The sequence below is a fragment of the Diceros bicornis genome, chromosome 28 (assembly GCF_020826845.1).
Source record: "Diceros bicornis minor isolate mBicDic1 chromosome 28, mDicBic1.mat.cur, whole genome shotgun sequence".
NCBI lineage: Eukaryota > Metazoa > Chordata > Mammalia > Perissodactyla > Rhinocerotidae > Diceros > Diceros bicornis.
In genome coordinates, this window is record NC_080767.1 from 22,934,400 (window position 1) to 22,961,991 (window position 27,592).

General features: G+C 43.8%; 1 protein-coding gene across 1 annotated transcript; it reads right to left on the reverse strand.

Moving 5' to 3' along the window:
• Positions 1-315: 315 nt before the first annotated feature.
• Positions 316-27,592, reverse strand: TNFSF8 (TNF superfamily member 8). Its single transcript, XM_058524744.1, has 4 exons — positions 27,116-27,592; positions 18,349-18,391; positions 5,887-5,958; positions 316-4,086 (listed from the first exon to the last, which is right to left on the reverse strand). Exons 1-4 carry the CDS (start codon positions 27,308-27,310, stop codon positions 3,692-3,694), a joined length of 705 nt encoding a protein of 234 aa, XP_058380727.1. The 5' UTR covers positions 27,311-27,592; the 3' UTR covers positions 316-3,691.

Here is a 27,592-nt window from a genome sequence, read left to right on the forward strand (position 1 = left end):
AGCTTTAGGGTACTATTTATAATTTTTAAAGAGTATTTTTGCTGTATAGAAAAATAGCATTGAGGGGTGGGAGTTGTACAGGAAGATATGCTTATTACAACAAAATCGGGAGGCAAACTAAATCCATAAGAGAATGGGCAAACTGGGGTCTATTCAAACAATAAAATAGTAGCTAGCAGTTAAATGAATGAACTAGCTCTGTATGTATCAGTCTGGATAAATCTCAGAAACTTCATGTTACATGAAAAAATTCAAGTCACAAAATATTATATAAAGTATGATATCATTTATTAAAATTCAAAAAACCACACAAAATTGTACTATATATTCTTATGGAAAAACAAGGATAAAGTTATGTAAGCAAAGGGGACACACCAACTTCCGGGCTGTGGTTGTCTCTGGGGAGGGTGTAGGGAAATGGAGGAGGAGTGGGACTTCAGCTCTACCTGTATTATTTAATGTTTTAAAAAAAGCAGAAGAAAACATAGCAAAATATTAATAGTTATTAAATAAGCTGGTGAGGCATGGGAAAAATATTATTTTCTGTTCTTTTCATAATTAAAAATAAATACAAGCATATATCAATTTTGCAATGCCCAGAGCAAGAATCAGGCTTCCTCCCTTGACCCCAGGTTAAGCAGATGACCCGTAAAACAATTACTAGGGAAAAGTACATATATATACACATACACATATATGTACATATATGTGTGTATATAATACACATATATACATATTTATGTGTACATAATACACAAATATGTATTTTATATACATACACATACATATATGCATCACTTCAAATTAAAACAACAATCTTTTAATTTTTTATTGGAAAAAATATTGGCCTTGTCATATATTTCTTCAGTTTCTGACAGACAGAACTTTTATATCATGAGACCCTAACCCTTTTCTGAGATTTGACCATGTACTGAATCTACAGACCCTCTGTGCCTCACATTAGAATGATGATCCTGGAGTGATTGGAGTGGGGACAAGGCAGAACAGAGGAAATCCCTGAATGCTGAGGACTGCTCCAATAGAGAGCTTGAAAGATGTGAGCTGAGGAATTACCGACAGGCTACAGGAGAAGATCAGAAAAGCCTGGTGGGAAGTGCAGAGACAGGAGTCAGGAGGCCGGGCTCGAATCTTAGCTCTGCTGCTCATCCCGTGTGAGGACATGACAAGTCCCCGCCCCGTATTGGTCTTCCATTCAAACATTGGCTTAGTCCATCTCTCAGGATCTATCTAGAGATGACACTGACTCACTGCTCTATACCCTTAATTTAAAAGCTTTGTTCCCCATTGCCAGAATAATCAGTGGTATTCCAGGGATTCTGGAAGGCTCTCTTTTTTGATAAATTCTGCCCAGTTTCTCTCAGCACTTTCTCCCTTTAGAGACTGTTCATATCAACCCTCCTGGGGTGCTGGACCATTCTCTGAGCCAACCTCTGTGTGACTTGAGGATTCCGAGGAAGAACTGGATAAGGGAGTTACAGGAGGCATTAGTGGGCAATAGACAGATTCCTACCAAACGTTGAGAAAAAAAGTCCTATGAATTTTCCCAAGGGGAGGAATATATTTAGTCTACATTGACTTGTTATTTTTCATCATCTCACCCATCACCTTCCTCTACAAGTTCTACAAGTATACTGTGTGTGTTGGGGTCTCACTCAACTGAGTGAAGTTGCATTTTCACCAACGAGGCATATGTTTCAGGTAGCCTGGGTTCCCAGTTAGAAAAGTTATTTGTCTTACTTGCATAGATAGTGTCATTTGCTCATAACATTCCCAGGGGATGGTTAACCCTCAGGGAGTAACAAAATTTAGTTTTAAACTTCCTAGATTGTCCATTCCCCATGTATCTTTCAATTGAGTTATTCATGATTATTCTCTTTTCCAATTTTTGTCTTGCTACAAGATTCCTTTAAGTGCTCTACCCCCTGTGTCTTCAGCTGTTGGCTTTTGGAGCATTGCTTAACAGAGACTGACAGGAGGAACCACTTGCAATGCAAAAATCATGTACCTCTGCTCAGAGGATGGTTGGTGAAAAACGAAAATGGAATCTTTCTCAAGTTAGAATATGACGGTAGAAAATTTGTTTAGCTTACACATGCTCAGGTTGCAGATACTTCAGGAATGCATGAGTTGGTTAAGCAAAATTCATTTGTCCTACAGAATTAGGGAATAACTCAAATGCCAATGCACCCTTATTCTATAGCTGTGGGTCCTTAAAACCTGTCTATGTTTTTACCACATATCACTTGGCTTGCTGAATTCAACACCTCTCCCAATGCCCACTCATCCCCAAGAATCTACTCACAGAAAGCGTTAAAGAGAAATGCAGGCTTTACTGACTATTTCACAGAGCAGACCCAGGAGGAGGTTGACATAGCACACTGCTCAGCAAATGACTTAAAATTGTCCCTTAGCCAATTTGTTCTCCCAAATCCCTCTCATCCATACCACCATTCTTGTTTTTTTTTTTTCTTTTAAACCTTTTTCAGTCTTTCTCTGAATTCCTACTCCTTTCTTTTCTCTCCTCCCTCTTGAGAAAACCACAAATTTTTCTCCATTCTTTTGCACAGCAGTTAAGGGTCCGTTTTCCTTCTGCAGCATAAAATCAGGGGCTTACACTTCAAGTCAAATGGTCCTTCTTTCAAACAAATAAGATGCCCCTTCAAAGATGATGGCCAGATGTAAGGATTGATGAAACTCGAGAAATCCCCTGGCTACCCGAGTCAGGAGAGGAAGTTGCTATTGTTCAGAAGTCCTTCTCGCCATTTTTCGGGTCATCATTCTCTATCAACAACTTTGTGGGGCCTTCAAAACCCTCCACAGAAATGGTTTTCTGAGAGGTGTTTGAAGCAGGGAACAGAAAAAGATCGTGCTAGAGATGGCAGCCATTGTTCCCTGACCAAATGACTACATCGCCTTGACCATTGCACGCTGATTGAGTGACAAGTGCACACACAGCACTTTCCTGACAGAAAACAAAAGCTGTCTGTTGTTGGCTTACTGTCAGTCTTAACTGGAATGGAGTCAAGCCTGGTCAATGGCCTCTTAGATTCAGGATGGTCAGTTTGGCAGTCCTTTCTTTTATACATTTTAGATCCTACAGTTCACATCATTTGGCCAGGTACCCTGAACCTTGCGGTCCAATTCTGATTCTGCTAAGGTGCCATGCAGCCAGGCACCATTGGTTTTATACTCGTGTGAGGGCCTTTCCTTGGGTTGGGGGCTTCTGGAACACTGCCTGGATTCTTAGTTCACAAGTCCGTGATGAGGGAGCCTGGTCTTCTGAGATGGAAGAAACTTTGGAGAAATTCAAATCCAACCCCTTCATTTTTCTGATGCGGATCCCGAGTTCCAGGGAGGGGAAAGGGATAGCTCCAGGTCATACAATGAGTTAGTGGTTGGGCTGGGCCGTAAATCCATCCCTCTGATTCCCTTGTGGGACTCTGTCCACCACATATGACTTCCCTGCCTTCTGTCTGAAAGATACATCACTCAAAACAGAGTGTTGACCCTGGAACTGTATCTTCCCAAGAGACAGAAGGAGAAGCATACTATTTAACACGCTTTGTGGTTTCAGTCTTGGTCTAAAGTTTGCTGTTTGCCCAAGTGTTTGGATGGAGGAAGTACTATATGGTAGAGAGCTTCTTTCTTCCTGAAGGCCAGGAGAAATGGTTCAGTCCGAACCACTGTATAAGAAGATGGACAGCACATTCTCAAGAGGAAAGGTGTTTGTATCCACATACTGGAATTTGTCCACCTTGACTGATATAGTGCTGTTGACCTGGAGGTGCTCCAGCAAGAACTGAGAGAGGTTCTGGTATATGTTTTTGGTTTGTGCTCCAGACTCACACACCGTCACCAGTGTCTGCTTTTTGACATCTTTGTTGATGAGAAGTTCCAACTTTAGGTCGACAGAATGTTCTGGGCATTTTACGAGAAACTGCAGTTGGCAAATGATGAAGTACCAACCTGGGAACTGGATCACCAGATTCCCATCCTGGTATCTGACTCCATGGACAATGCCATCTTTGTTCCAAGACAACTTGGTTTTGTTTATATGCTTTGACACTGGAAAGAGAAAGACAAAAAAACAGAATTATTGGGCAAATTTCAGGGACAGATTGGAAAATTTGAAGTCTTTGTTCAAGGTTCTCCATTCAAGACCCATGTTTTCTATAATATTGCCTGCTGTCCCAACCACCTGGAATATATTCCATGTTACACCTTCTAGGTGCTGCTTAGTAATCAAGGCACAGGTACAAAACCATCTTTCTTCCTTTTCTCTAACGCTCAAAGCTGGAGGATCAGAACACACATGATATTAGACCTCCACTTCCTATAGAATTATTTTCCACTTAATTCTTATATTATTCTGTTGTCATTATAATTATTATTTTTTCCTTTTCAGACTATAAACTCTTGAACTGTATTCCCCATAAGTTCTGGACTATCATGTTCATTTATTCAATCAATCAGTGAACATTTGATCAATGGGGATTATTATTTGGTAGACGTTGTACAAAGTGTCAGAGATAGGACATTCAATTTTGTTCAATTAGCAACTGATTAAGGCATCAAGATGTCCAGGAGAATCTCAGACTGTTAACTTTCACATTAAGATGCATCCTTTAACCATTCGTTGTCTGAATTTTTGAGTATCTTTCTCTCTTTCAAAGGGCAGTCAGGGGCCAGTCCCGTGGCTTAGCGCTTAAGTGCGCACGCTCCGCTACTGGCGGCCTGGGTTCGGATCCCGGGCGTGCACCGATGCACCACTTGTCTGACCATGCTGAGGCCGCGTCCCACATACAGCAACTAGAAGGATGTGCAACTATGACATACAACTATCTACTGGGGCTTTGGGGAAAAAAAACTGGAGGAGGATTGGCAATAGATGTTAGCTCAGAGCCAGTCTTCCTCAGCAAAAAGAAGAGGATTGGCATGGATGTTAGCTCAGGGCTGATCTTCCTCAAAAAACAAAAACAAAAAACAACAAAGGGCAGTCAAACATATTTGTATAGACTCTTCAAGTGCACATTAAGGGGCTCTTCTCAGCTAGGAGTATTAGAAAAGCAGAGAATTAGCAGACCCTCTAAGCTGACATGTTTGTGTCAGAAGCCAAGTCTCTCTGAGTCCTAAAATGAAAATCAGCACTAATTTGTCAGGGTGACTCTCAGAACTGGGAAGCTGGCGTGTTAGTTTTAATTACTTCCATTCCTTCCCTTTAAACCTTGTTGCAATTCAACTGAAGAGTGAGAACTAATCTAACTGCAAAATTGAATTTTTTAAATGAGCAGAATGGCTATGCAGTGGATCTTGGCTATCTCCTCCATATCTCCTCTTTCCCAGTGTGAGGGCCTCTGATTATTTCACTTATGAGAGGCCTCTTTCCTGAAGTGTGCTGCAGTATGCAAATAGGCCCTGTGCCAACATGTTCATTAAGCCGTCAATCTGGGGACAAGGCAATTTTGTGGTTCCCCTGTGAATAACTTGATAGAGGCAGAGATTAAGAGCCTGCTTCCCTTGCGTGAGGAAGAGTACTGTGCACTTGGCCCACAGCTCGTACATGGCTGAGTAGACGGAAGTGGTGGGGGTGGAACACAGATGCCTTCAGAGGCCAGGTAGGCAGCATTAGGGAGTCAGTGATGCCGAGGAAAGGGCAGCCTTGTAGCTTTGAAGAGTAACACTCTCCCCTTTCCCCCGAAGGCATTTAAATTCAAATTATAAAATATCGTGCAGCCTTATCTGCAGAACACATCTGCAGGTCCCCCTTGGCGTGGGCTTCTACTCGTGACCTCTGGCTTAAAAGTTTCAGAAAGGCCACAGGAAGTGGCCCTCACGTGGTTAGGCTTCCTGGATTTGGTTACTGACCTTGGAGGTAGGCCCATGACTTCTTGAATGGAGCTTTCTCTAGGATACATAAGATGTCCTCCGAGCAATTTCCTACAAATAAGGAGATCGCATGTTAAATATCTTTGCTCTGGGAACTGGAGACGTCAGATCTTTTTCCACAACTCTTTGATGGAGACAATTACTCTTCTGTTTTCATTTGGGGGGCAAAAGGCAAACCTGTTCATTTCTCATTTTGCCATCAAGTACCTTAGGAGTTTTTTTTTTTTTTTTAATTGACTGCTTCCACTTGGGCTTTTACGCAAGACTGTGGAAGTTGGGGGAAGAGGACAAACATGATCTGAGTTCCTATATGTGCCAGGTGTTATTCTTGTCACTTTAAGTATTTCACCTCACTTAATTTTGGCAGCAACTCAATGAGAGAGGTATTATTAAGTCCCTTTGACAAATGGAAAAAAGCCCGGGGACCAGACAAATTAAGTACATTGTCCCGTGTCACTCAGCCAGGCAGTGGTAGTCAGAACGATAACGCTCATAGTAATTATTGCCATTCTTCCCTTAAGAGTGCGCTAGATACTGGTCTGTGTACTTTTACATACTTCAGCTAATCTAATTCTCAGACTAACTCTGCAAGGTTAATCCTGATGCCCAGACATGGTCAATGGTACAAGGTCAAACAAGTTGATGAAAACATTGAGATTTACCCCCACGTCTGTCTTATTCCTGAGGCCAAGTTTCCTCCTGGAGGCCACTTCGCTAGACAGTGAAACTAAACACATTGTTGTGTTCAATTTTAAGAGGATATAGGATTGAAGAGATCTAAGCAGGGATCCTGCTATCTGAAACTTTTTTGGCAGGGGGAAAAGACAGTGTTTATGTCATTATGGTATTTAAGAAATAAAAGTATTTTTAATGTATTCTCTGGTGATGGTGGCTTAGCTTCTTCCTATTATAGTAACTATTTTGTATGCAAAGAACCAAGTTATACATTTTCCACAATGACTCATGGATTCAACTTATTCTGGGCAAATCCCTTTCTCTCTTTGGGCCTTGGTTTCCCTTGTCTGTAAAACTGGGAATCTATGACATGACCTTGACATCTTTTGGATGATGTCACCAGATGTGATCATTCATTCCATCCATCAGAGACTAGGTGGCCACAGGCCCATTCAGGGGAAGCGGCCACACCCGGGTGTGTTTGCTCACTGAATTTCTGAGCTATACCTTTTGGGCTAACAATCTTCTCCATTGGTCTCTCTGCCCAGGCCTGAGAAAATCCCTCCTGGCCTTCCTCATAGAGCTGTGGGGCTCGGACTGGTTGAAAGTTAAGTGAAGGGTTCCCTCTGCTGTCTGAACAAGCTCACTGCTAGACGTTGAGGGGCAGGGAGGGCAGTTGTCATCCTTCTCTGCCCTCAACCCCTAAAGAGGCTCTGGTCCAAAGGTCACTTTGGGGAGGAGGGCTGGTAGGCCATCTGCCATTCTTTTGGTCCCATCTCTCAGTCATCCTCCAACTAGTGTCCTTGTTCTGCCTTTTTCAGCCCACAGCCCACACTCTTGGGGTATTGTAGAATGAGAACCACAACACCGAGGGCTGCTTATTCTCGAATGCAATGTGACCACTGTTAGAGGGTCCCTCTGGCCCAGCCTCCTCTTTTGGGGTGTGGAACACCAAGTCAGAAGGAATCTCAGAGAGGCACGTCTGGCTTCAAGTCTTCTCTGCTTGGAATCTCTTTCTGACTCTGCTGTTCCTACAGGATCAGGGCCAAGCTCCCCTACATGGCATTCCTGTTCCCTTGTGTCCTGATCCCTACTGACCTCTCCAGTCTCATCCCTCACCTTCCCTCTTTCCCTTGCACTCTCTGTCCCAATAATAATAATGGCCATGGAGTTAGTAATAATAATAATAGTTAATGCATATTGAGGGATGGCTATTTTCCAGGTACTCTGCTGAGCATGTCACATGCATTATTTCACTTAATTCTCACAACCCACCCCATGAGAAAGGTACTATAATGATTTCTATCTTGTACATACGGAAACCGAGGCTTTGAAAGTTAAGTGACTTGTTGACATTTCCACAGCTGGTCAGTGGTGGAGTGGAGATTCACACTTAGGCTGTCTGATCCTAATGCCCAAGTGGATTGCTGACCACTCTACTAGAGTTTGAGGGCTTGTGGTGCCCCCAAACACACCATGTTGATTTGCCATTCCACCTTGGCACCTACTCTTCCCTCTGCCTTCACTGGGCAAGTTATTCCTTGTTTAAGGCACAGCCTGGCAGTCATCTCCTCTGGAAAACCTTCTCTGACCCTTCTCTCTGTTTGCCTATCTGCCTCCTCCATTGGACTGTGAACCCTCAGGGCAGAGACTACTGTTTGTACACCCCTATTGCCCAGCCTAGAAGATGCTAGGTCAATGTTTGTTGAGTTGAATCATCTAGTGCATCTCTCTTACTTCCTTCTGTGGATGTCAGGTAAGTTCTTATGGCATGAGTGAGGTGAATGTGGATGTGTGGCTTGCCTTTCTCCTTCTGGCTGGAATAACACCTGGCCACATTCTCCCATCCATTCTGTAGGTTAGGTTAGATTAGACGGGAGGAGAAGACTCATGCCCTGAGCTGAGGCCAGCACATCCCACCAAGAACAGGCTCTGCTCACTGGCTGGAGGCCCCTTCACACCACGCCACTTGTGGTGGCATCTATAAGGTGAGCTTCTGTAAACAGGTGGCTGTGGAAGTACAAGCCTGGGCTTGCCTCTCACACATACGGGTTCTTTTTTTCTTTCCCCTTTGGTCTTTGCATGTTTTCTGGGTTGACCTCAGTTGTAATTCTGAGAAACCCAAGGATGGAAAAAAAAACTTATTTTGAAGTATTTGCATTTCCTGAAGTCAAATGGCATGGTGTATTTTAGTTTTTCTTAAAGAATCTTTTAGATGGTTTCAAGCGAAAGGAAAAACACGAGCAGCCCCCTCTAAGAATGACATTGCTAGAGCTGGCTAAGAGAAAGGGGCTGGGAACCAGGATTCTAGAGAAGCTGTTGATGGGATGGGGCTGTTGAACCTGGAGAGGAACCTAGAGGAGGGCCAACTGCTGGCCTTTGACAGCTGACAAAGCTGTCAGCAGGAAGACAGTGCAGCCTGCTCTGTGGGGCCCAAACACTAAGGCTCCAAGTGGAAGTTTAAGGAGATGATGCCCTCAGCTAATGGCTAACACTGCTCTCATTCCCATTTCTCAGATGAGGCCATGGGCAGACCTTCATGAAGGACAGAGAGATCACACTGTAAGTTATAGTGCCGGCAGCTCAAATGTTTGACCAGTTAGTGCTGTTCAAACATGCACTGGGCTGGTTTGAGGGTCATTAAGCTCTTGTCAAGAGTGAGATGAACATTTCATGGGACATCAGCCGTGTGGCTTGAGTCTCTGCATCACCTTGTGAGTCCATGGTATGACTTTCTTTTTTGGTTATGAAGACAGGAAGGAGTGACTTATAAATAAGTGGTTCTACATGCAGCTGGAATCCTGTAATGTCCCTGGAATTTTGAATGCAGAGAACATAGGGAGAAAAACACCCCTGTTTCATTCACTTCCCAGCTGAATGCAATGTCTGGAGGGGTTTAGTCTGAAGAACTGAACACTTGGGTTAGGAAATGAGAACTGTCTGCAAGTCGTGGCTGAGTTGACAACCTGGGAGTTAGAATCCAGGACTTTCTCCTCTCTGGGCTCTAGTGTCCCTAGCTAGATGAAGAGCAGTGTGGATCTGATGATCTAGAAGGACCCTTCTAGCTTATTCCAGTGGGCTGTATAGACTTAGCTGTACATTGCCGTGCCTGCTACAGGGGCAGAAAGTTGGTCCCAGCTCCAACTGCCTGTCTTTGTGGGCATGCTGCTCTACACCTGCTAGGAGACTGTTTTCACACATTCAGATTTCCAGACACCTGCAGTGGCAGAACAGAACATTTTAGTCTGGGGGCAATCTAAGTTATGAATAGCCTGGTTCTGTAAGGATTTGCACGGTTCGTAGAGATGGAAGTTCCCTGAGAGGTCGCCTGGTCCAGGCTTGGTACCACATAACACATGTGCTCCCCAATGCTACCCCAGGGCAGACTTGTCCTAGGTCACCCCGTGGGTTAGTGACAGAGGCAGGACCAGAGCACAGGACTCCTTGACCCTTCTGTGGGCATTCCATCTTTCAGACAAATCAAGTACTCTGTGAATTCTTCTGAGGACCAAGGCCTTCAGATGGGCAATATTTGTAAGCTGTTTTCTAAAGCTTTGGCCTCCTCTAGAAGGATCAAGGAACTTCCTTGGGCTTTGTTTGGAAGTCTGGAGAGAAATATGTGCCAATGAAACCCTCCTGGCCAGTTGCACAGAAGAGAGAGATAGGGAGAGAGAGATGTTGCTGAAGGTAGTTGAAAGGATCATGTTCTAGAAGTCAGAATAATGGCAACCTGAAGACTGGACCCCACCTTGAGATCTCAAGGTGCCAAGTTAATCAAGACCCTGGTTTTATGAGTGGGGAGACTGAACCCAGAGGGACTGAGGGTCTGACCCAAGACCCGCAGTAGGTTAGTGGCAGAGCTGGGTTCAGAGCACAGAGCTCCTGACTCCTAGTCCAGTCCATGGAGTAGTGGGCGCTAAATACAGGAAGAAGTGGGTTTGCAGCTACCATCACACTGGACTGAAAACTGACGAGACAGCTGGAGGTGCTGGGAAACCAAGTACTAAAGAGCCTTGTGGGCTCCCTCCTGAGGGAGAATGCCTGCAGGTGACTCCAGGTCCATGTGCTGAACCCTGTCAAGTCACAAGTCAGGGGGCAATGAGGCTTCCATTAAGATGCAACAATTCCCAACATGGCAAAACAAATCATGAGGACCATTCCGGTCAGATGGTATATGGTCTGAGCGCCAGGAAGCTTCCAGGTAGATATCAGGACAAGACAGACACAGTGCATCTCAGAAAGAGCACTTGGATTCTAGTCAAGGCTTTTAGCCTCAGACCTGCCCCTTCCCCTTCCTGACCCCCAGTTACTGCATCTGTGAAGTGGGGATGGTAACCATCAGCCCAAATGCATGGAAGTTGCAAAGATGCAATGAGGTTGTGGATGTCAAGTGGCCAGTGCAGCACGTGGCTTAGAGGAGACACTCAGCAAATGGTAGTCCCTTCCTCCTCTACTCCCCTTCTCGTAGTTGTTATAGTGGCATGGCTTAGCAAGGCTTCTCATCAAAGTGATCTGGCTCATGAAATGCTCATTAAACAAAGCTCATGGCATTATCGGATGGCTTAGAGTTGCTCAATTAAGTACCTAAGTGTTTGAGGCCATCTGTTGCTTCCAGGAAAGTGCACAGAATCCTTCTTCCATCTGTCGAAAATATTTTAATCCTTCCAAGAAGGAGAAGAGTTATCCTAATGTCTGCATCTAGCATATCCTGGCTTCTTAGTTCCATCCCTCTATTGGAATATCCAGCAGAGTCTCAACAGTGACATCTAGGGGAGAGTCTCTCCGTTATCAGTAGAATTTGGAATCAAAGTGAATGCTTAACCTATGGAGCATTTCAACTGTTGACTGTTTCCTTGAGGCCACCAGGCCAACTAGTGATGGAGAAGCTCCAGGATGGGCTATTTGTTAGGTGACCCTAAATTTACAAACTGTTTAGGGAATCCTCATCCCAGCATGCTCAGCATTAAGCACATAGAAGGTGATCAGTAAATACAAATCGAGATCAAGCTGGAACTCATTCGGATCCCTTGAAGGTTCCTTAGGATTCTGGAGTCTTTTCAATCCTGACCTGTTACAGTATGTAACGTAAACCTGTCTGACTCTATGGATATTTCCTCGGAATTCACTTATACCTAATGCAGGTTGAATTGATATTATTGGAGATACTTAAAAAGCATCTTTAAGTTTATAATTTAAGAGGCAAAGTGAATCATATGGTGAGATCTGCTAACATTGTTTTTTTTTTTTTTTGGTGAGAAAGATTAGCCCTGAGCTAACATCTGTTGCCAATCCTCCTCTTTTTGCTGAGGAATATTGGCCCTGGGCTAACATCTGTGCCCATCTTCCTCTACTTTATATGTGGGACGCCTGCCACAGCATGGCTTAGTAAGCAAACCTGCGAACCCTGGGCCACTGAAGCGGAGTGCGTGAACTCAACAACTACGCCATCGGGCCAGCCCCAGAGATCTGCTAACATTTTAAATAACTTTTCAAAAACACTGCCTAGATATTCTTGATGCAGAAGGATGACAGCATCCTTGGAAAGTTCAGCTTGGGATCAAACAGGCTCGGGTTCAAATTCTACCCCTACTGCTTACTGAGTTGTGTGGTTTTGCATAAGTCACTCAGCCTCTTTGAATTCTTTCAAGTGAGAATAATAATAACCTCCCTTGAGGAGCTGCTAGGGGAATTAAATGAGACAATGCATAACAGAGAGCCTGGTGTCCACCACCAAAGTATACCAGGTAATGGTTGGCTCCCACTCCCTCGACCAAGGCTTGCCCTGCTGGGCTTGTAGACATTTAAGCCAACAAATGTGGTGCCCAGAGAGCGTGGATGAAATATAGAATGAAGCCAGTTTGAGAAATAGGCCTGCTTTCCCTCCCTCCCCCTACCCCACCTCTCTTTCTTTCTTTCCTTTTTCATTCCCTAAAGTATTTGAAAGATGAGGATTTCCTCTGGATTTAGAGATTTGTGATTTGTATGTGCTAAATTCAGGTGTAAATGTTAATCCATTTCTCAGTGACCTGAATATTTTCTTTCCTCTCGTCTCCTCTCCTCCGGTCTCCCCTCCTCTCCCATCTCCTCTCTCCTCCTTCCTCTCCTCGGTGGCAGGGGGATGGGGAGTAGGTACAGCTGGCTTTAGCCCTCTGGATGGCCTCCCTAGGACCCTATTCAACTTGACTCTGAGTGGCCTATTTTCTAGTTTATTTCTTGTAGAGAGATTCCTGACTCCTGTTAGCTCTGCCTTAAGAAAAGCACAGTTTAAGAGTGGGTTTTGAGTGTGTTCAAAGCAAATGGAGAAGCAAATCAGCTCTTTGAGGCCAGTGACTATCTGAAAAGCAATTTACCCCCTGAGCAGGAGTCCCCCCTCTTGCTGTGAAAAAGGAAAAGCAACAACTGGCGGATTGGGCGATCTAGATCCAGATGAATCCATCTGATAGAAGGGAGGTGGTCTTCTGCTGTCAGTGGTGCCACGTCAGGGGTAGCTGGGGATTGGTGAGTAGCCAGCCTCCATGGTTTTGTTTCATTGCCTTCAATGGGTAGCTTTTACTGTTTCTTTGGGGGTGGGTTCACTAGGTACAATTAGAGAGCCGACCTTACTTGATCTCTTTCAAGGCCCACACTTGCTTTTCAGCAGGGTGGGTGAGTGGGGAGGAGGGCAGTCTGCTAAGCCATGCAAAAATTGTAAATTGTTAGAACGATAAAATGGTCAAAGAATCCTATGGTATTCATTCCATTCCTGGAATGTTATACTCAAAGCAAAATCCATGCCAGGGTCAGGTCATCTGGCGTGCCCCCATCACTCCTGACATTTTAGAAAACAGGAAACTCCAGACCTCGAGAGGAAAAGTGAGTGGCTCCAAGTCCTGGGACTGGGATGGAGGTATTCCAAGGTTCAACCCAGTTCTCGCCTTTTCTACCTCATCTTCAGCTGGGACTGAATTCGGGCGAGGATGGGAAATGCACTGAAGGGGTTGTCAGGACCCACACATAGTCTATCTACTATTTCAACTTTGTCAGCGCCTCCAGGAACCTCTGGATAGTAGGGGCCACATGACATTAGCAGGAAAGAAAGACCTCTTCTAACTGGCAGGTTGTGGAGAGGGAAGGAATCATCCAGGTCTCAAGACTCCTCAGCTGCTTAAATTCGGTCTCGAGATCCCCAGCCATGAGCTGCTCATGCTCCCCACCACTCCACCTCGCACGCACACCCACATATACGGTCACTCTCACGGCCCTCTCTGCCCCAGGGCTCGATAACAGAGAGCATGCTTCAGCAACAAGAAAGCAAACAGCTGTGAGAGCAGGTGCTGAGGAAGCGATTAAGAGTATTGGAAGGATTCCTAGCTTTGGAGATCTGGTAGGGGCACCAGAAGGAAGCACAGTCAGGCTTTACTAAGCATCTGGTGATACAATCCTGGTTAAGCAAGAGGGCTCCAAGGTGGATTTTGGAAGTCTTGCTCTACTCCTTGCTAGCTGTGCAGTCTTAGGCAAGTCAGTAAACCTCTCTGTGCTTCAGTTTCTGTACCTATAAAATAAGGCTAATAATTGCTCCTTGGGGTTTGTGAGGACTGCACGAGTGAATTACAAGGCGTTCAGCCCAGAGCTTGGCACATAGTGAAAGCCCGTCAATATCCATTATTTTCACTCTGCCAGATCCTCATACATACATAGTGAGGGAATAAAGGAAAACCTGACTTAAAAGTTGTCTACAGAATACCTCCAGTGCAGGGAAGAACTGTCATTTGGTTTTTGGGATCTTGGGAAGGACTAGGGCTGAGACCAAGGCGACCAAAATCTTTGGGCAAAGTAAAGTCAGTAGAATTGGAATTTCTGCAGAGTTTGTGAGGGGAAGTGGGGGGCATGAAAATGGGCAGGAGAAGGACATAAAAGTAGGTAGGAAGGACTGTGGGTCAGTATGCATGGCAGAAGGCTGAGCCCCGGGGAGGAGAACTGTCCCTCGAGAAATTCCCAGTGACTGGAGTGGCAGAAGCCTTACAGGAACAGAGGCTTCTAATACTCAATTGCATCGTCCTCTGATGGGATGCATTGCCCCACCCACTTCTTTGGGTACTCTAAATCCTGTTGTGAACTTTGCTGTACACAAAGGCAGGGTGCTTTGGCACTCTGGGGGAAATCAAGGCAAAAGCGTCTGCATTCTGTGGTTTGGACAAATAAGCCACATAAAGTGAGCACATGTGAGAGTCGAAATGTAGTGGAAGCAGAAAATTGGAACAAGAAGTGACAAGAAGCAGCACCAGTCTTGCTCTCCCTGAGCCCTCCTGGCTTCCTTACCGTATGTGTGGGGATGGATGAAGCCATTTTATTTGGAGATGAAAGGATAGAGTAGACCCTGTGTCCAAAGGACATAGGCTCAGCCAGGTGGCAGACAAGGGCCGTATTTGCTGTCCCATGTCACCCTTGTATCAGCTCTGTGGGGGAGTCCTTGTTAACTCCATTTTCTAGGTGAGAGGAGAAGGGTGTGGTGGAAGATTCTCCTCCCAGGGCTCTTCCTGGCTCACAGTCCTGGCTGAACCCCCAGGATCGTCCACTGAGTCTAAGCACAATGGAGTGGGTGGGAGGCGGCAGTCTCTGGTGACCATTCTCCTGGCCGGGAACGGGCAGCTTTTGTTAGGACTTGGAAGTCCTTTCATTACAAAAAGGCTTGGTTTTCTGTGGTTTCCCTGCAGCTGAGTGTCATCTTGTGTGAAGTTACTTTACATGGCCCTGCTTCCCAGGCTCTGGGCTGCTGCTGGCTTCCTGCTAACGGTGGACGATTTCCATCAGTAGGCGGCAGAGGCCTTCCCGGCAAGTGTCTAGCTTCTGCCCTTGTCCACCCCAGTGACAAACCACATGCCCCTGGAGCTTGCCCTAGGAGTTTCTGGGATATGGTTCCCCTCTGCCTGGAACGTCTTACAATGGCTTTTCAAAGGGACAATTTACTGCTTGTGCCTATTTAAGAGGAACTTGTTGGGGGAGGAGGCTGTGGCTTCAGACTCCCCCAAGATTATTATTAGACTTTTTCTTCTATATTTACATAGTGAATGAGAGAATTACACTATCCTAAAGTGTCAAAACTGGAAGGACCTTCCAGTTCATCTAGCCTCTCGCTGTTGCATTATAGACGAGGCCCAGAGAGGAGGAAAGACTTGCCCAGAGAAACACAGCCTGCTGGTGCTAGGGTCAGTTCTGGAGCCCACATCTTGCTCCAAGGTAGGGTTTTCCCACCTCACCCCACTACCGTGTCTCAGTTTGCCGAGTTAAGAGAAGAGTAGACTTGCATTAAAGGCAGGAGAAAGCCAGGGACCACAGACAGCAGGTCACTAACATTTCATGGCCAAACTACACCATGCAGGGGGATAGAGAGGAGACCTGGATTCTGATCCCTGCTCTGCCATCATTCCTTGGATGACCTTAGGCAAGTCACCGTGATTGCTTGGGCCCCAGCTCCTCATCTGCAAAATGGGAATATCAATCCCCATGTTGCTTGCTCACAGGATTGAGGCAAAGATCAACACAATGGAGGTATGGGAGAGTCTTTAACAAAAGTCACAGCCCTAATGGGGATTATTATTATTAACATTTTTTATCTTGTTGCTGAAGCATTGAATTGTAGATTGAGGTTGGTTTTGGATTCGTTTGTGTTTTGATATTTACAGTGATGGCCCGAATAAGAAGGGCTCTGATAAATGATCTCGTCCATGGCTCCCAAAATTTTGGATTTCATGGACCAAAGAAATTTACCCTAAAATGAAAATTCAGTGACCAATATAGAATGGGCAGCTTTTGATTTTGCCTATTGTGACCATTAAAGCAAACAAACAAAAACAACTTGGACAGAAAGCAAACCAACTAACTCCCATCCATATCAACTTCACATTGTAAAAGAACAGACATTTTACCAATTTAGGCGAGGACATACTCTCAGAGGAAAGGGGTGCCCCTTACATTACAAATACTTGGCTATGGGAAAAGGGGGCTGCTTGATCCTTCTTTTTCCGATTCCACTCTGTGGAATACAGCCAGAACCACTGGTTAAAGCCCCCGTGCTTGGCAACCGATGTGGAAGTACAGAAACTGAGACCCAGAATGGCTGAGGTCACGTAGCCCAATCAAAACTGTCCTTGTCATTGAGATCATGTTCCTGGTCAAGATCGCCTCCCCCTCTTAGAAAATGAAAGGTTCTGGTCTTCCTTGGAAAATCTAGCTGGATGTGGTGGTGGAATGGTGGGGATGGGGAAGGGAAAGTGACATTTATGCAGTGCACTTGGCTTTTTGCAGGCTCTATAAGAACAGGTGTTACATGTTCTGACTCCAAAGCCTGTGCTATTTCCATGACAGGGGTCGGCAAACTCTGATCTGTGGGTCAAATCCAGCTCACCCCTTCATTCTGTAAAGAAAGTTTTATGGACTCGCAGCCATGCCTGCACAGCATCTGTGGCTGCTTCTGCACTGCAACAGGAGGGTTGACTAGTTGCAACAGAGACCTCATGGCCCACAAAGCCTAAAATATTTATTATCTGGCCATTTATAGAAAAAAATTTGCTGACCTCTGCATTATACCATGCTCCCTTTTACGTGAATGTGACTGTCTACAGAGGCATTGTGGAAATTGAGGTCACATGCTAAGTAATTCCAGCAAAGATTAAGATATTGTTGACAAAGCTGAGATTATTAGTCTGTCTTGAAAGATCCAGAATGCTTGTATGTCTCGGGCCTCCTGCCCTTACTTTCTAAGTCTCTGGGTGACAGCAGAAAAGGTTTCATGATAGAAACTCCAAGTGTAATGCTGATGGTGTGAGGAGCTGTGTCCAGACACTTATGTCCTCTGGTCCCAAGGATGCCCTGGTGTCTCTGCCTGGGCGCCTATGATGACTCTTTTACTCTTCTCTTTTGCTTTCTCTTTCTTTTTTTTCTCTGAGCTGTCTGTTTACCCAGCTGTGTTTGCTATCTAGGTTCTAAAGGTTACAGGACTGAGATGGGGTTAATGTTATGGGTGGAAAGAACTTAGAGATGAGAACAGCTGAGTTCTAGATTGGCTCCATATGCCTTGGCCATAACACTTCACTGGGTCTTACTTTTCCTCCTCTGTGCATTGAAAACATTCACCGGATGATCTCAAAGTTTTTCATCTTCAGTGTTAACCTAACTGCATAGCACCCCTCTGGGGCTGGTAGAGACAATGCATTAATTAGTAACTTCAATGATAGGAAATGCGGGGGTGAGGAGAAGGTCTGTTTTCACAAATCCTCAACTTCATTATGCATTTTGGCTACTACCAGTTACTTAGTGATTACCATGTGCTGGTCGCCATGCCAAGCAATTTATGGACAAGATCTGATTGGCTTCCCCAATACCTTCGTGAGGTGGGTATTGCTATTCCCGTATTGTAGATGAGGAAGTGAGGCTCCCAGGTGGAGTGTAGAGCCAAGATTCATACCCATATTGGCCTGACTCCAGATTTCAAGCTTTTAACACAACACTTCTTTGCATTCCTGTCCATGTCCGTGCAACAGCTAATGCCAGAGGTGGAATTTTCATTAGTGGGAGAGTTGAGGGCTGGTGGGAGACTTGTGGGAATGAGGGTGTGGATCAGAGGCTACTCAGATGAATCAAGATGCATAAGCTCATCCCTGAGCAGCCCCCACCTCCGCCTCCACCCACTTTTCTGTCGGACACTGTCATGATATTTCTGCTCTTTAATCAACTAGGATGTGATATGGGTGATTCACTACATATTTACTCCTAATTCCAAGGTCTTACCTCCTTTAAGGGGGAATTTGCCCGGTGGGTTGGGAATGGAGTCCTGAAAGAGAAGAAAGAGAAAAAGAAGCAGTGTGAGGATGATGTCCAATTGAAACCACTCGTTTTTTTCTTTTCCATCTCCGTTGTCCTCAAAGTACTGTGCAATTTAGAATTTGTGTTCCATCTGACTCAACTTTTAAAAAATGAATTCACTGACATAGTTTACCATGTGCTTTCTCATCTCTTTGCTTGACAACCTGCCTATCAGAAACTCGAGATGAGAATCACTAGTCACATTTCACAGGTGAGGAAGTGGGGGCTGAGAGAGGTAAAAGGAAAAGTTGATGGCAGCTCAGGGGCCGGAATCTGCAATTCTGAACTCCCAGTCCAGTGTTTGTTTTCTTTTTTTACCTCCACATGTGTTATTTTTTCCTCCTTCGGTCAACATAAGAACAATCAAGTGTATAAATACATGTGGTTTTTTTCCATGTTTGATTCATCAAAAATAGGTTGTAAACATACCTGGGAAGGTACATTTCTATCTCTCCTGTGGTTGGAAATTCTGAATTAATTGAATGTTTATATGCCAAGCATTGTGAGTATACCATAAATAATTAAATTGGGTCTCTGCCTTCGTGGATTTATTACAAGTTTATATTTGAATATAATACTAAATATTTATAAATAAACACAAATGTATATTATATATTTATACATTCACATTATATTTTATATTATTTATTGTATAACAAACATACATATATACACAAATATTTACATAGATAAGTAAGAGGTTGATAAAAGCAGATTGTCTCATGAAGGGGGGCCTCCTAGGCTGGGATTAAAGGGAGGTCTTACTGGGGAGCTGTGAGCAAATGGTCAGCAGAAGCAGATGGGCACAGTTCTCCACCCCTAACAAGTTCCTCAAGACTAAGTAGTCTCCCTGCTCCTTTTCCTCACCTCAGCTATGTAGACACTCTCAAGTGTCCTGCCAATAAGGAATGAAATGTCTTATTCATCTTCTGACCTGTCCAGGTTGGGATCTCCTATAGTGTATTGGATTGAAATATTAATAAAGACCTAGAGAGGTGTGAGCATTTACATGGATGAAAACAACTTCCCAACCTCTACCAGGACAAGAAGTTAGCAGCTGCTGCATCTTACTTTCTTAGAGTTCTGTAAGAACACCTGGGACCACCTGGAGGTCCTCTTCTATTCCACCACTTCCTTAGGGGCTCTGTCCTTTGCCTTCCACTGATGACTTGTTTTCTGTTAAGTGGATCTCTTCTCTAGCCCAAGGGCTTGGTCATGGGTCCAGAGAGTCTCCTGACAGCAAAGCCCTGGCATAGCACTGATCCGGAGCTGGCAGAAGTCAGTATAAACTTTTGGTCTTCAGCTTTTCAGGGGAAAGAAAGGGAACTTGGCTTGGAAGATCCTTCCCTCATTGCTCTAATCATCTATGATTTTATTGCTTTAGTTGGAAGCTCTTAACCTAACTAACAATGCTGTACCTTTGTGGTCTCTAAATTACGCATGTAGTTCATAGGAAAACCTGACGTCACAAAATTCCCCTCTGTGTTGCCTCTGTGAGACAACAAACAGCATTTCAAAATTTGGTAAACACCTAACTTACGGCCAAGCATGACCATCGATTAGTGTGATATGTGAACGCACAGAGAAAAATCACTACATTTAAGGGTGGTGCTAAGATCGTTGAATTTGTCAGCTGCCCAGGAAAGTCTCCAGGGACAGTGAGAGAATGCTAGAACAGCAAACCCGGTGCAACGAACCCAGTGGCCACCAGCAGCTGGAGAAATGCCAGAGAATCTGACATTCAGCACATGTTGAATGAGCACCTGGTGTGTGCCAGGTATTATGTTAGTCATTGGAAGACATCCTGTGGATTTTATGGCTTAGTCATCAAAGCAGTCATTACAAATACACAAATAAATATATAATTAGAATTGTGAGTTGTGGCAAGAGCCATTGTGAAGAGTCAGGTTGCTTCAAGATAGTACCTGTGTGTATACGCATAACCCGGGCTGATGTTAAATTGCAAATTCTGATTGAGCAGGTTTGGGTGGAGCCCGCGAGTCTGTATTTCTGACAAGCTCTGGGTGATGCTGATGCTTCTGGCCCACAGAACACATTTGAGTAGCAAGTTTGTAAGAGATAATAATTGGGAGGCAGGTCTAACTTATATGGGGGTCGGGGAGGCCTCTGTCTGTAATTTAAGGGTTTTCTGACTTCCTAACTTCAGACAGGAGGACGTCAAAACCAAAGCATCTTAGTACAGGAAAGAGTCCTGTTGTTAAACCTTCATCCAGGGCCCAGGGCATCCAAGACAGAAGTGTGACTATTCTTTAAGAGCTCCCCAGATGAAGTTTCATAGCTCCCCTGGCTACCTATGGTAGAAAAGATCAGAGAATCAGAGCCAGAGGGGAACCTAAACATCTTTCAGTCCATCAAGCTAATTTTACAGCAGAGGAAACCCAGATACTCTTGAGTCAGTGGCAGATCCTGAACTGAAATTCCCTGATGCTCTTTCCACTACCCCAGAAGAGATGCTGTCTTCAGAATCAAGTATAGAAAAGCTCATTCTTCAATCCTGTCCTCTCGCATCAGCAGTCCTTGCATTTGGAGGTAGAAAAGCAGAGTATAAAGAGATAATAACTGTTAAAATTTGCTGAGGACTGTTTATGCCCTAGGCACAATGCTAAGTGCTGTCCATCAACTCCTCTTTGGCCAGTCCCAGAATTCTCTCCCAAATCCTGCCTGGGGATCTGGGTCCTGGGTGGGGAATATGAGTTGGATTTGGGGTAGATAGTACATAGGTTAGACACAGCACAAACAAATGGACCCTTCCAGGTTGTCATTCTCAGCTCCAATGAGTAGCTCAGGAAACTTCATCTCCATGGTTACCAACCGGGTACCCTTCCTTCAGTGTACTTTTGTTTCAGGCTCTGGGTGTCTTATGGGTATCCCCAACAATGTTTCTCTGTATGGAGGGAGGAACTGTCAAATTTAACCTCCTCAGCCCCAGGTGAAATGACCCGATCCCAATTTATCTTCCCTGCCTAGAACTCTGTTTTCTTGTTTCCTTTAATCACTGTGATTAGAGGGCTAATAATCCTTCCCTCCACTGGGTTGTTGTGGACATAATAAGATATCATATATGAAGTGTTGGCAAGTGCTTGAAAATGGTAGCTATTTTGGTTACTCTCTTGATGTGCTTAATTTGCCCCAATACCTTAAAAGGCTCATTTCTTTGCACAGAGCAATGCTGTGCAGTTGCAATCAGCTCCCAACTTTGCTTTTGACAAAAGATGCCCTCTCTGATTGAATATGGCCAAAGGCAACTAATGTTTGGAATATGCCAGGGAGGTTCCATATACACTTCCTTGCTGGCCTCACATTGTCTTGTAAGGTGGGCTGCGGAGATCTTTGCCAGGAATGTCTCTTTTATATTCAAGCTAACATGATTAAGCACTTGGTGAGGTGTTTAATCCTAAAAGGTTAAATGCTTTACATGCATTGTTTTATTTGATCTTTACCCCATGAGCTAGTGATTGACTTAGAGAAGAGACTTAACAATTATAGAAAGTCCTACAGATGGTGCATTGCAGAGAAAAGATTCAAAATCAGGTGTGTTGACTTGGAAGGCAATGGTCTTCAAAGCCATGCTAGGCTGCCTCTAGGGTAGGGCAGGATGAAGCTTGGGCAGAAAATTCTCCTGATACTCGTCAAGAAAGTAGACTGAGGTCATAGAAAATCCCCAGGAGAAAGACTATTTTTATTTGTCGACTTTGTTTTGATATGGTTAGTGAAAGTGAGAATTGGACCAGAGTGGCTTAAAGCAGTGCTTCTCCCACTGGGGATCTTGTTAAAATGCTGATTCTGATTCAGCAGGTCTGGGATGGGCCGTTAGGTTTTGCATGTCTGATAAGCTTCCGGATGATGTGGTGCTCCTGGGCCACGGACCGCACTTTGAATTGCGAGGGCTTAAAGGTATTACTCAGCAGGCAATAAGAACACCTGAGATCTTCCTTCCCCGGGGAGTGGGGAATGGCTATAGGAGGCTGAGTGTGGAGCTGGGCTCATATATGGATGTAGGAAATCTTCCTAGTCTGCCAATGGGAGTGGTATCTTATCCTCTTACCTTCTCTATCAATACTTCTTGCCACCATCCTGCTGCCCCCCTGTGCAGTCTGGACTGACCTCTGTTCTGGCCTCACCACTCCTCTCCTCATACCTGGGCTTGCCTTCCTCTGGGCTGTGCCTTGGCTCACTCTTTTGCCTCACCTGGAATGCCCTGGCCCACATACACCTGCCACCATCCTTCCAATGGAGAACTCTTCTCCAATGAAGACTGCCAGTTAATAAATGTGGAAGGATGATAGAATTAGGCACTCATCATTCTTTAAGCCTCAGCGCGTTAGCTGATTCGGACAAAGATCATCAAGGAATGCCAAAACTACGGAGTGAAGGAGATTTATATGTCTTCAGAGTATTACCCCATAGATTACTTATTAATAAGAAAGAAAAAAGCATTTTTACAAAAGAGATAGCTGGTGGTCACCACCTTAATCAAATGACTAAACATCATCACCAATAATGGGACAATCTGACATATGCCTCTAGCTGTGCTACAATAAGAAGTATATGATATTACCTATGTACTGTTCTTACCAAAAAAGTGTTTCATCTGATTACAATCATGAGTAAACACCATGACAAATCCAAAAATGATCTATGCTGCAACAGAACTGGCCTGGATCCTTCGAAAAAGTCAATGCCACTCACCCCGTATTTTATCTGAACTGAAAAGCAAACAAAAAAGCCATATCACCACCTCCAACAATCACTACCTCTTAAGAGGTGCTCAGCTCCACTCTTGATGGGGAGACAGAGTGGTACTGTAAAAATAAAATTTTTTAAAAAAGGGATTTTCCTTGCTAATAAAGGTAAAAGTGGCAGCTTCTTTCTCTTCTTCCTAGAAGGGGTCTCCTTGAAAACCTAACGCTCTTCCCGTAACCTTTTGGAACATAAATAAATCTCTCCATGGATGGGACAAGCCCAGTCTCTGGGTGTATAATACACAGATGTCTCTAAGATTGAAGACCTCAGAGTCCCTTGAAATGTAAACACTTCTGGTGTCAACCTTGCGACCTATCTCCTTATATAACTTTGTCTCTGGAGGAGATAAGAGAAATTTTATCATTTTTCTTTTTCCTTTGCTGTATAAATTGTGTGACATTTCATCCTGACATATGTGCATGCACTCTGTTGTGCTTACTCAACAATAAATCAATTTTCGTTCTTTCCACGTTGACATGAAGAGGTGTCTCTTTGTTGGCAAGATTTTTACTCCCTCAAGAGTATATTAGTACAATCTCTTTGGAGGCTGATTGACAGTATTGATTAAAGTGAAAAATACACATTTTATTCCTACCACTGGGAATTTGTCCCACAGATGTACTTGCAGACATGCACAGCAAGCAAAAATTCTAAAGAAAAACATGTGTCCTTCACTAGGCAGAGATAAAATAAATTATGAAGCCGTCATAAAATAGAATACTATATGGCTCTTCAAAAGAATGAGATGGACTTCCATGTATTGGCATGGAAGTCTCTCCAAGATACATTGTCAAGTCAATAAAGCAAGGTGCAAAATTATGAGTTTACTATAATGACATGTGTGTACTGTATATATGTAGATTTACACAGATTTTTGAAGGACATGGAAGACTGTTCATAGTGGTTATCTCAGGGAAGAGGGATTGGTGGTTGGGTGGGGAGAGTGTAAGGGATTTTTGCTTTTCTTTCTTTTGCCTTGTTCACTGTTTACCTTTCTTAAACCGTGTGAATATAATACTTTATAATAAATATACTGGTTTAAATGTAAGTAAAACAAAATACAACCACTACAGAGACTTTAAAGACATTGCTAGACAGTAAGTTCCAGAAGTAATAAGTAATATGAAAGCAGGATTCTGTTGGCTTTGTTCAAGACTATATCCATATTACTTAGAATAATGTCCTGCACACTGTAGATGCTCAATAAATATTTGAGATTGAAACCCAAGTTCTTTCTTTGTCTATCCCAAAGAGTTTGACCTTGGAGTTATTTGATCTTCAGGCCAAGTCTCAAGGCAATCTTAGTTGATTTTCCTACATGCCCTACACCTTCTCTTCTCCATCTCTTGGCTCATGCTGTTCCATTGACCAGGAGTTTCCTCTCCTCTGATTCCTCTCTCCACCTGTTTAAAATTGTACACATTTCTCAAGCCAGTCTGAAACTCCAAACTCCAGTGAAGCTTTTCCTAAACCTGGGAAAACACTGTCTTCTTAACTTGTGGTCTCATGGTAGACCTATGCACCTACCTTCTACCATTTGTTATATATTATGACTTGTCTTGTTTTAAATTTTGTCTGTACATATGCCTTTTTACCTAGATCTATGACTTCTTAGGCCAAAAACCATTCTCATGGTTCTCCACCTCTGCCCCCATCCAACCTCATGCATAGAGTGGAACATAGCCATCAACTCATTCCATTTTTCAATAATTGGGATGTGAAGTTAAGTTCCTTTGGGTCTCTCCCATTGATTTCTTTACCAGAGGTCCTGTTAGAGTCTCTTTGTTTGTCTAAGTTGTACTTTTTCTAAAAGTTAGCCTGCATTCCCTCTTCCTTTAGGAAGTCTTCCCTGATAACTCAAGCTCAAGGGGATAACTCTTCTTGGCTCTTACAACTGTTAATGTTTGAATAATTTATTGGAAATGATATGTGTAAAACACTTAACACTGAATATCACAATTAGTATTATAGGCCTTAGCTTTTAAGGAAGTAACTGATATTTCTCAGGCTAAGAAATCACAGCACACCAAACCATGCAATCAGATTGCAAAGTGAATCTTTTCATATCCAAACACGACAGGTAAGTCTAGGAAATAGGTGCACAAGAAGATACAGCTTCCAAGAGAAGAGGGGGAGCAAAGTTTCTTCGTGCTTACGTGACTGTCTGTATTGGCAAAGGGAATGCTGTTCTCATTAAACAATCAAGCAGTCTTGACTCTACCAGCTTCGCAGGATGACTGTATTCAAGCCCTGTCCTCTTTCTGTTCCTCGTTTTCCACGTTTACAGAAATGAAGCAGAAAGATCCACTCCAGTTCAACTAAAAGTGAGATTTGAATAAGGACAATTCTGGAGGTCTCTCTGGCTTTATATATCATAATCACAACTCTATACCCTGCTCCCATCATCCACCCATCCATCCATCCATCCATCCATCCATCCATTCATCCTTCTTTCATTCATTCATTCATTCATTCATTCTCTCTCTCTTTCTTCCTTTCGAACTTAACTAAAGAACTTCTTAGCCACTTCAATTTCTTTTCTTTGGCCATTGCTATAAAATGATACACCTCTGGTTTACATCAAATTAGAATTACAGAAATTGTAGAGCCTCTACAGAAAAAAATGTGCCCTAGAATGTTTTCAAGAGTATTATTCTTAGCAGATGTCGAAGAGCCCATTAAATGATGAGTTTCATAAATTCTACTATCTAAAGCAAATGTTAGCCCTTCTATTTTTTTTCACTTTTATGGAGATTTGAGCCTCAGAGATTCATTTAAATTTCAAAGCTTCATGACACTTGAGAAGCAGATACCAAAGCCTTTTAAAGCCTAGTTCTTTTTAGCAATCGATAAGTTATAGAGCATTCAGCCTAAGACAGCTAAAAAAAACCCTGAATTGTAATACCATGAAAAATGGGAGCAATAAAGGAATCAACAGAAATGTGCTCACTTTCGCAGGGTATGTGGGGAGGGGGATGTGGGTTGGGGGGCGGCTAGAGTTCTTAAATGACAAAATTAACAAAAACTTTACTTCCTTAAAAAGTTCATGAACAATGTATCCTATCAGTACCGTATTTTCTATAAAACACATACTGGTGGATTCTCTGTAAACACCAATTTCCTAAACTACGAAGAAGCTTCCTCCCTCATCTCTTTTGTTTTGGCAACAAATCTTACCATTTACTTCAAACAAAATAAGTTTCCTGAGACAGTTTGACTCGTCTGTGTGTACCCATAATTGCCTGTAGTTTTAGTATTCTGAGAAGTCTTGGAGGGAACAGGTGTTAAACATTTCTGTGTTCTGCCTCTATGCTCTGTTTCTTCTGACACCCTAAACTCGTCAAAGCAATGGCTCGGGAGGGAGCTTTCAATTTGTCTTGTGGGCTATAATGCTGAAATGTCCAAAGCTCTAAGAAGCCCTGGTCTTCTCTCTCCCCTCCTTCCCTTACAGACCTGGGCCTCTGAAACTTAATTCCTTGTTAAAAAAGCTCTTGGCCATGAATAAGTCCTCAGAAATCTCAGGAACATTTGGACCCAAAATACAGAACCTTGGAACCTGGTCTGAAGACCTTGAAGACATGATAACAAGTTGTGCAAATATGTTATTAGTTTTCCTTATTGCTTCCTTCCTTGGTATGAGTCTCAAGCTCAGCAAGATTTAAATCTTAATTTCTCAAGGCTAATAGCTCCTCTCCCTTCTTTTGGCTCATGGAGTCCAGAAGGTTTTGAGCTGATGGCTTAACAAATTTTTCTCTCAAAAAGGCAAACCATTTCAGAGAGTTAAGTTCCAGTTTCTTTTCTCCCTTTCTCTACATAATATATGTTTCTTTTGGCTTTCAACCAATTTATTAGTTTATTCCCAAGTTCTCTCTCTGGGGAAAACAGAACATAAATCAGAAGGAAAGGCGAGGAAGAGGAGTCCACTTACCGTCTTCTGAACTACCAACACCATAATGGTTGCCACCGCAAAGACGAGGCACAGAGCCAGCGTCGCCGTGGTGAAATAGAAATAGCTGCGGCTGGTGGTTCCCAAGTGGCTGGCGACCGAGCCTCCTGGCACATGCATGGCTGTGTCTTGAGAAGGGGCCACTCGGCTGAGTGCTTGCCGCAGCCCTGGGTCCATTCTTATATAGTCTCCCCCACATCACACCTTATCTCTCCTCATCTGATTCGGTTCTGGGCCCATCTCTGTTCCAAGAAGGATTCTCCCCTGCATCCTGGATCATGTGACTTGGAAAAAAACCTTCACCCGCTGCCTCGCGAAGAAACTCTTCTCTGGGGGCGTGAGGCGAAAGGCGGCAGCAAGGGTGGGGGAGAGGCTCATTTTTCACCTCCAGGGATTAATATCTGAGTGCAGAGAAACTGTAGCTACAGAGAAGGTGGCTGATGTCAGAGGGCGCGAGTA

Coding starts and splice junctions, on each gene's coding strand:
- TNFSF8 (XM_058524744.1), bottom strand. CDS start 27,310: ATGGACCCAGGGCTGCGGCAAGCACTCAGCCGAGTGGCCCCTTCTCAA. Junction 18,392..27,115: donor TGTTGGTAGTTCAGAAGACG/GTAAGTGGACTC, acceptor CTTCTCTTTCAG/GACTCCATTCCCAACCCACC. Junction 5,959..18,348: donor CAAATTCCCCCTTAAAGGAG/GTAAGACCTTGG, acceptor CCTTATTTGTAG/GAAATTGCTCGGAGGACATC.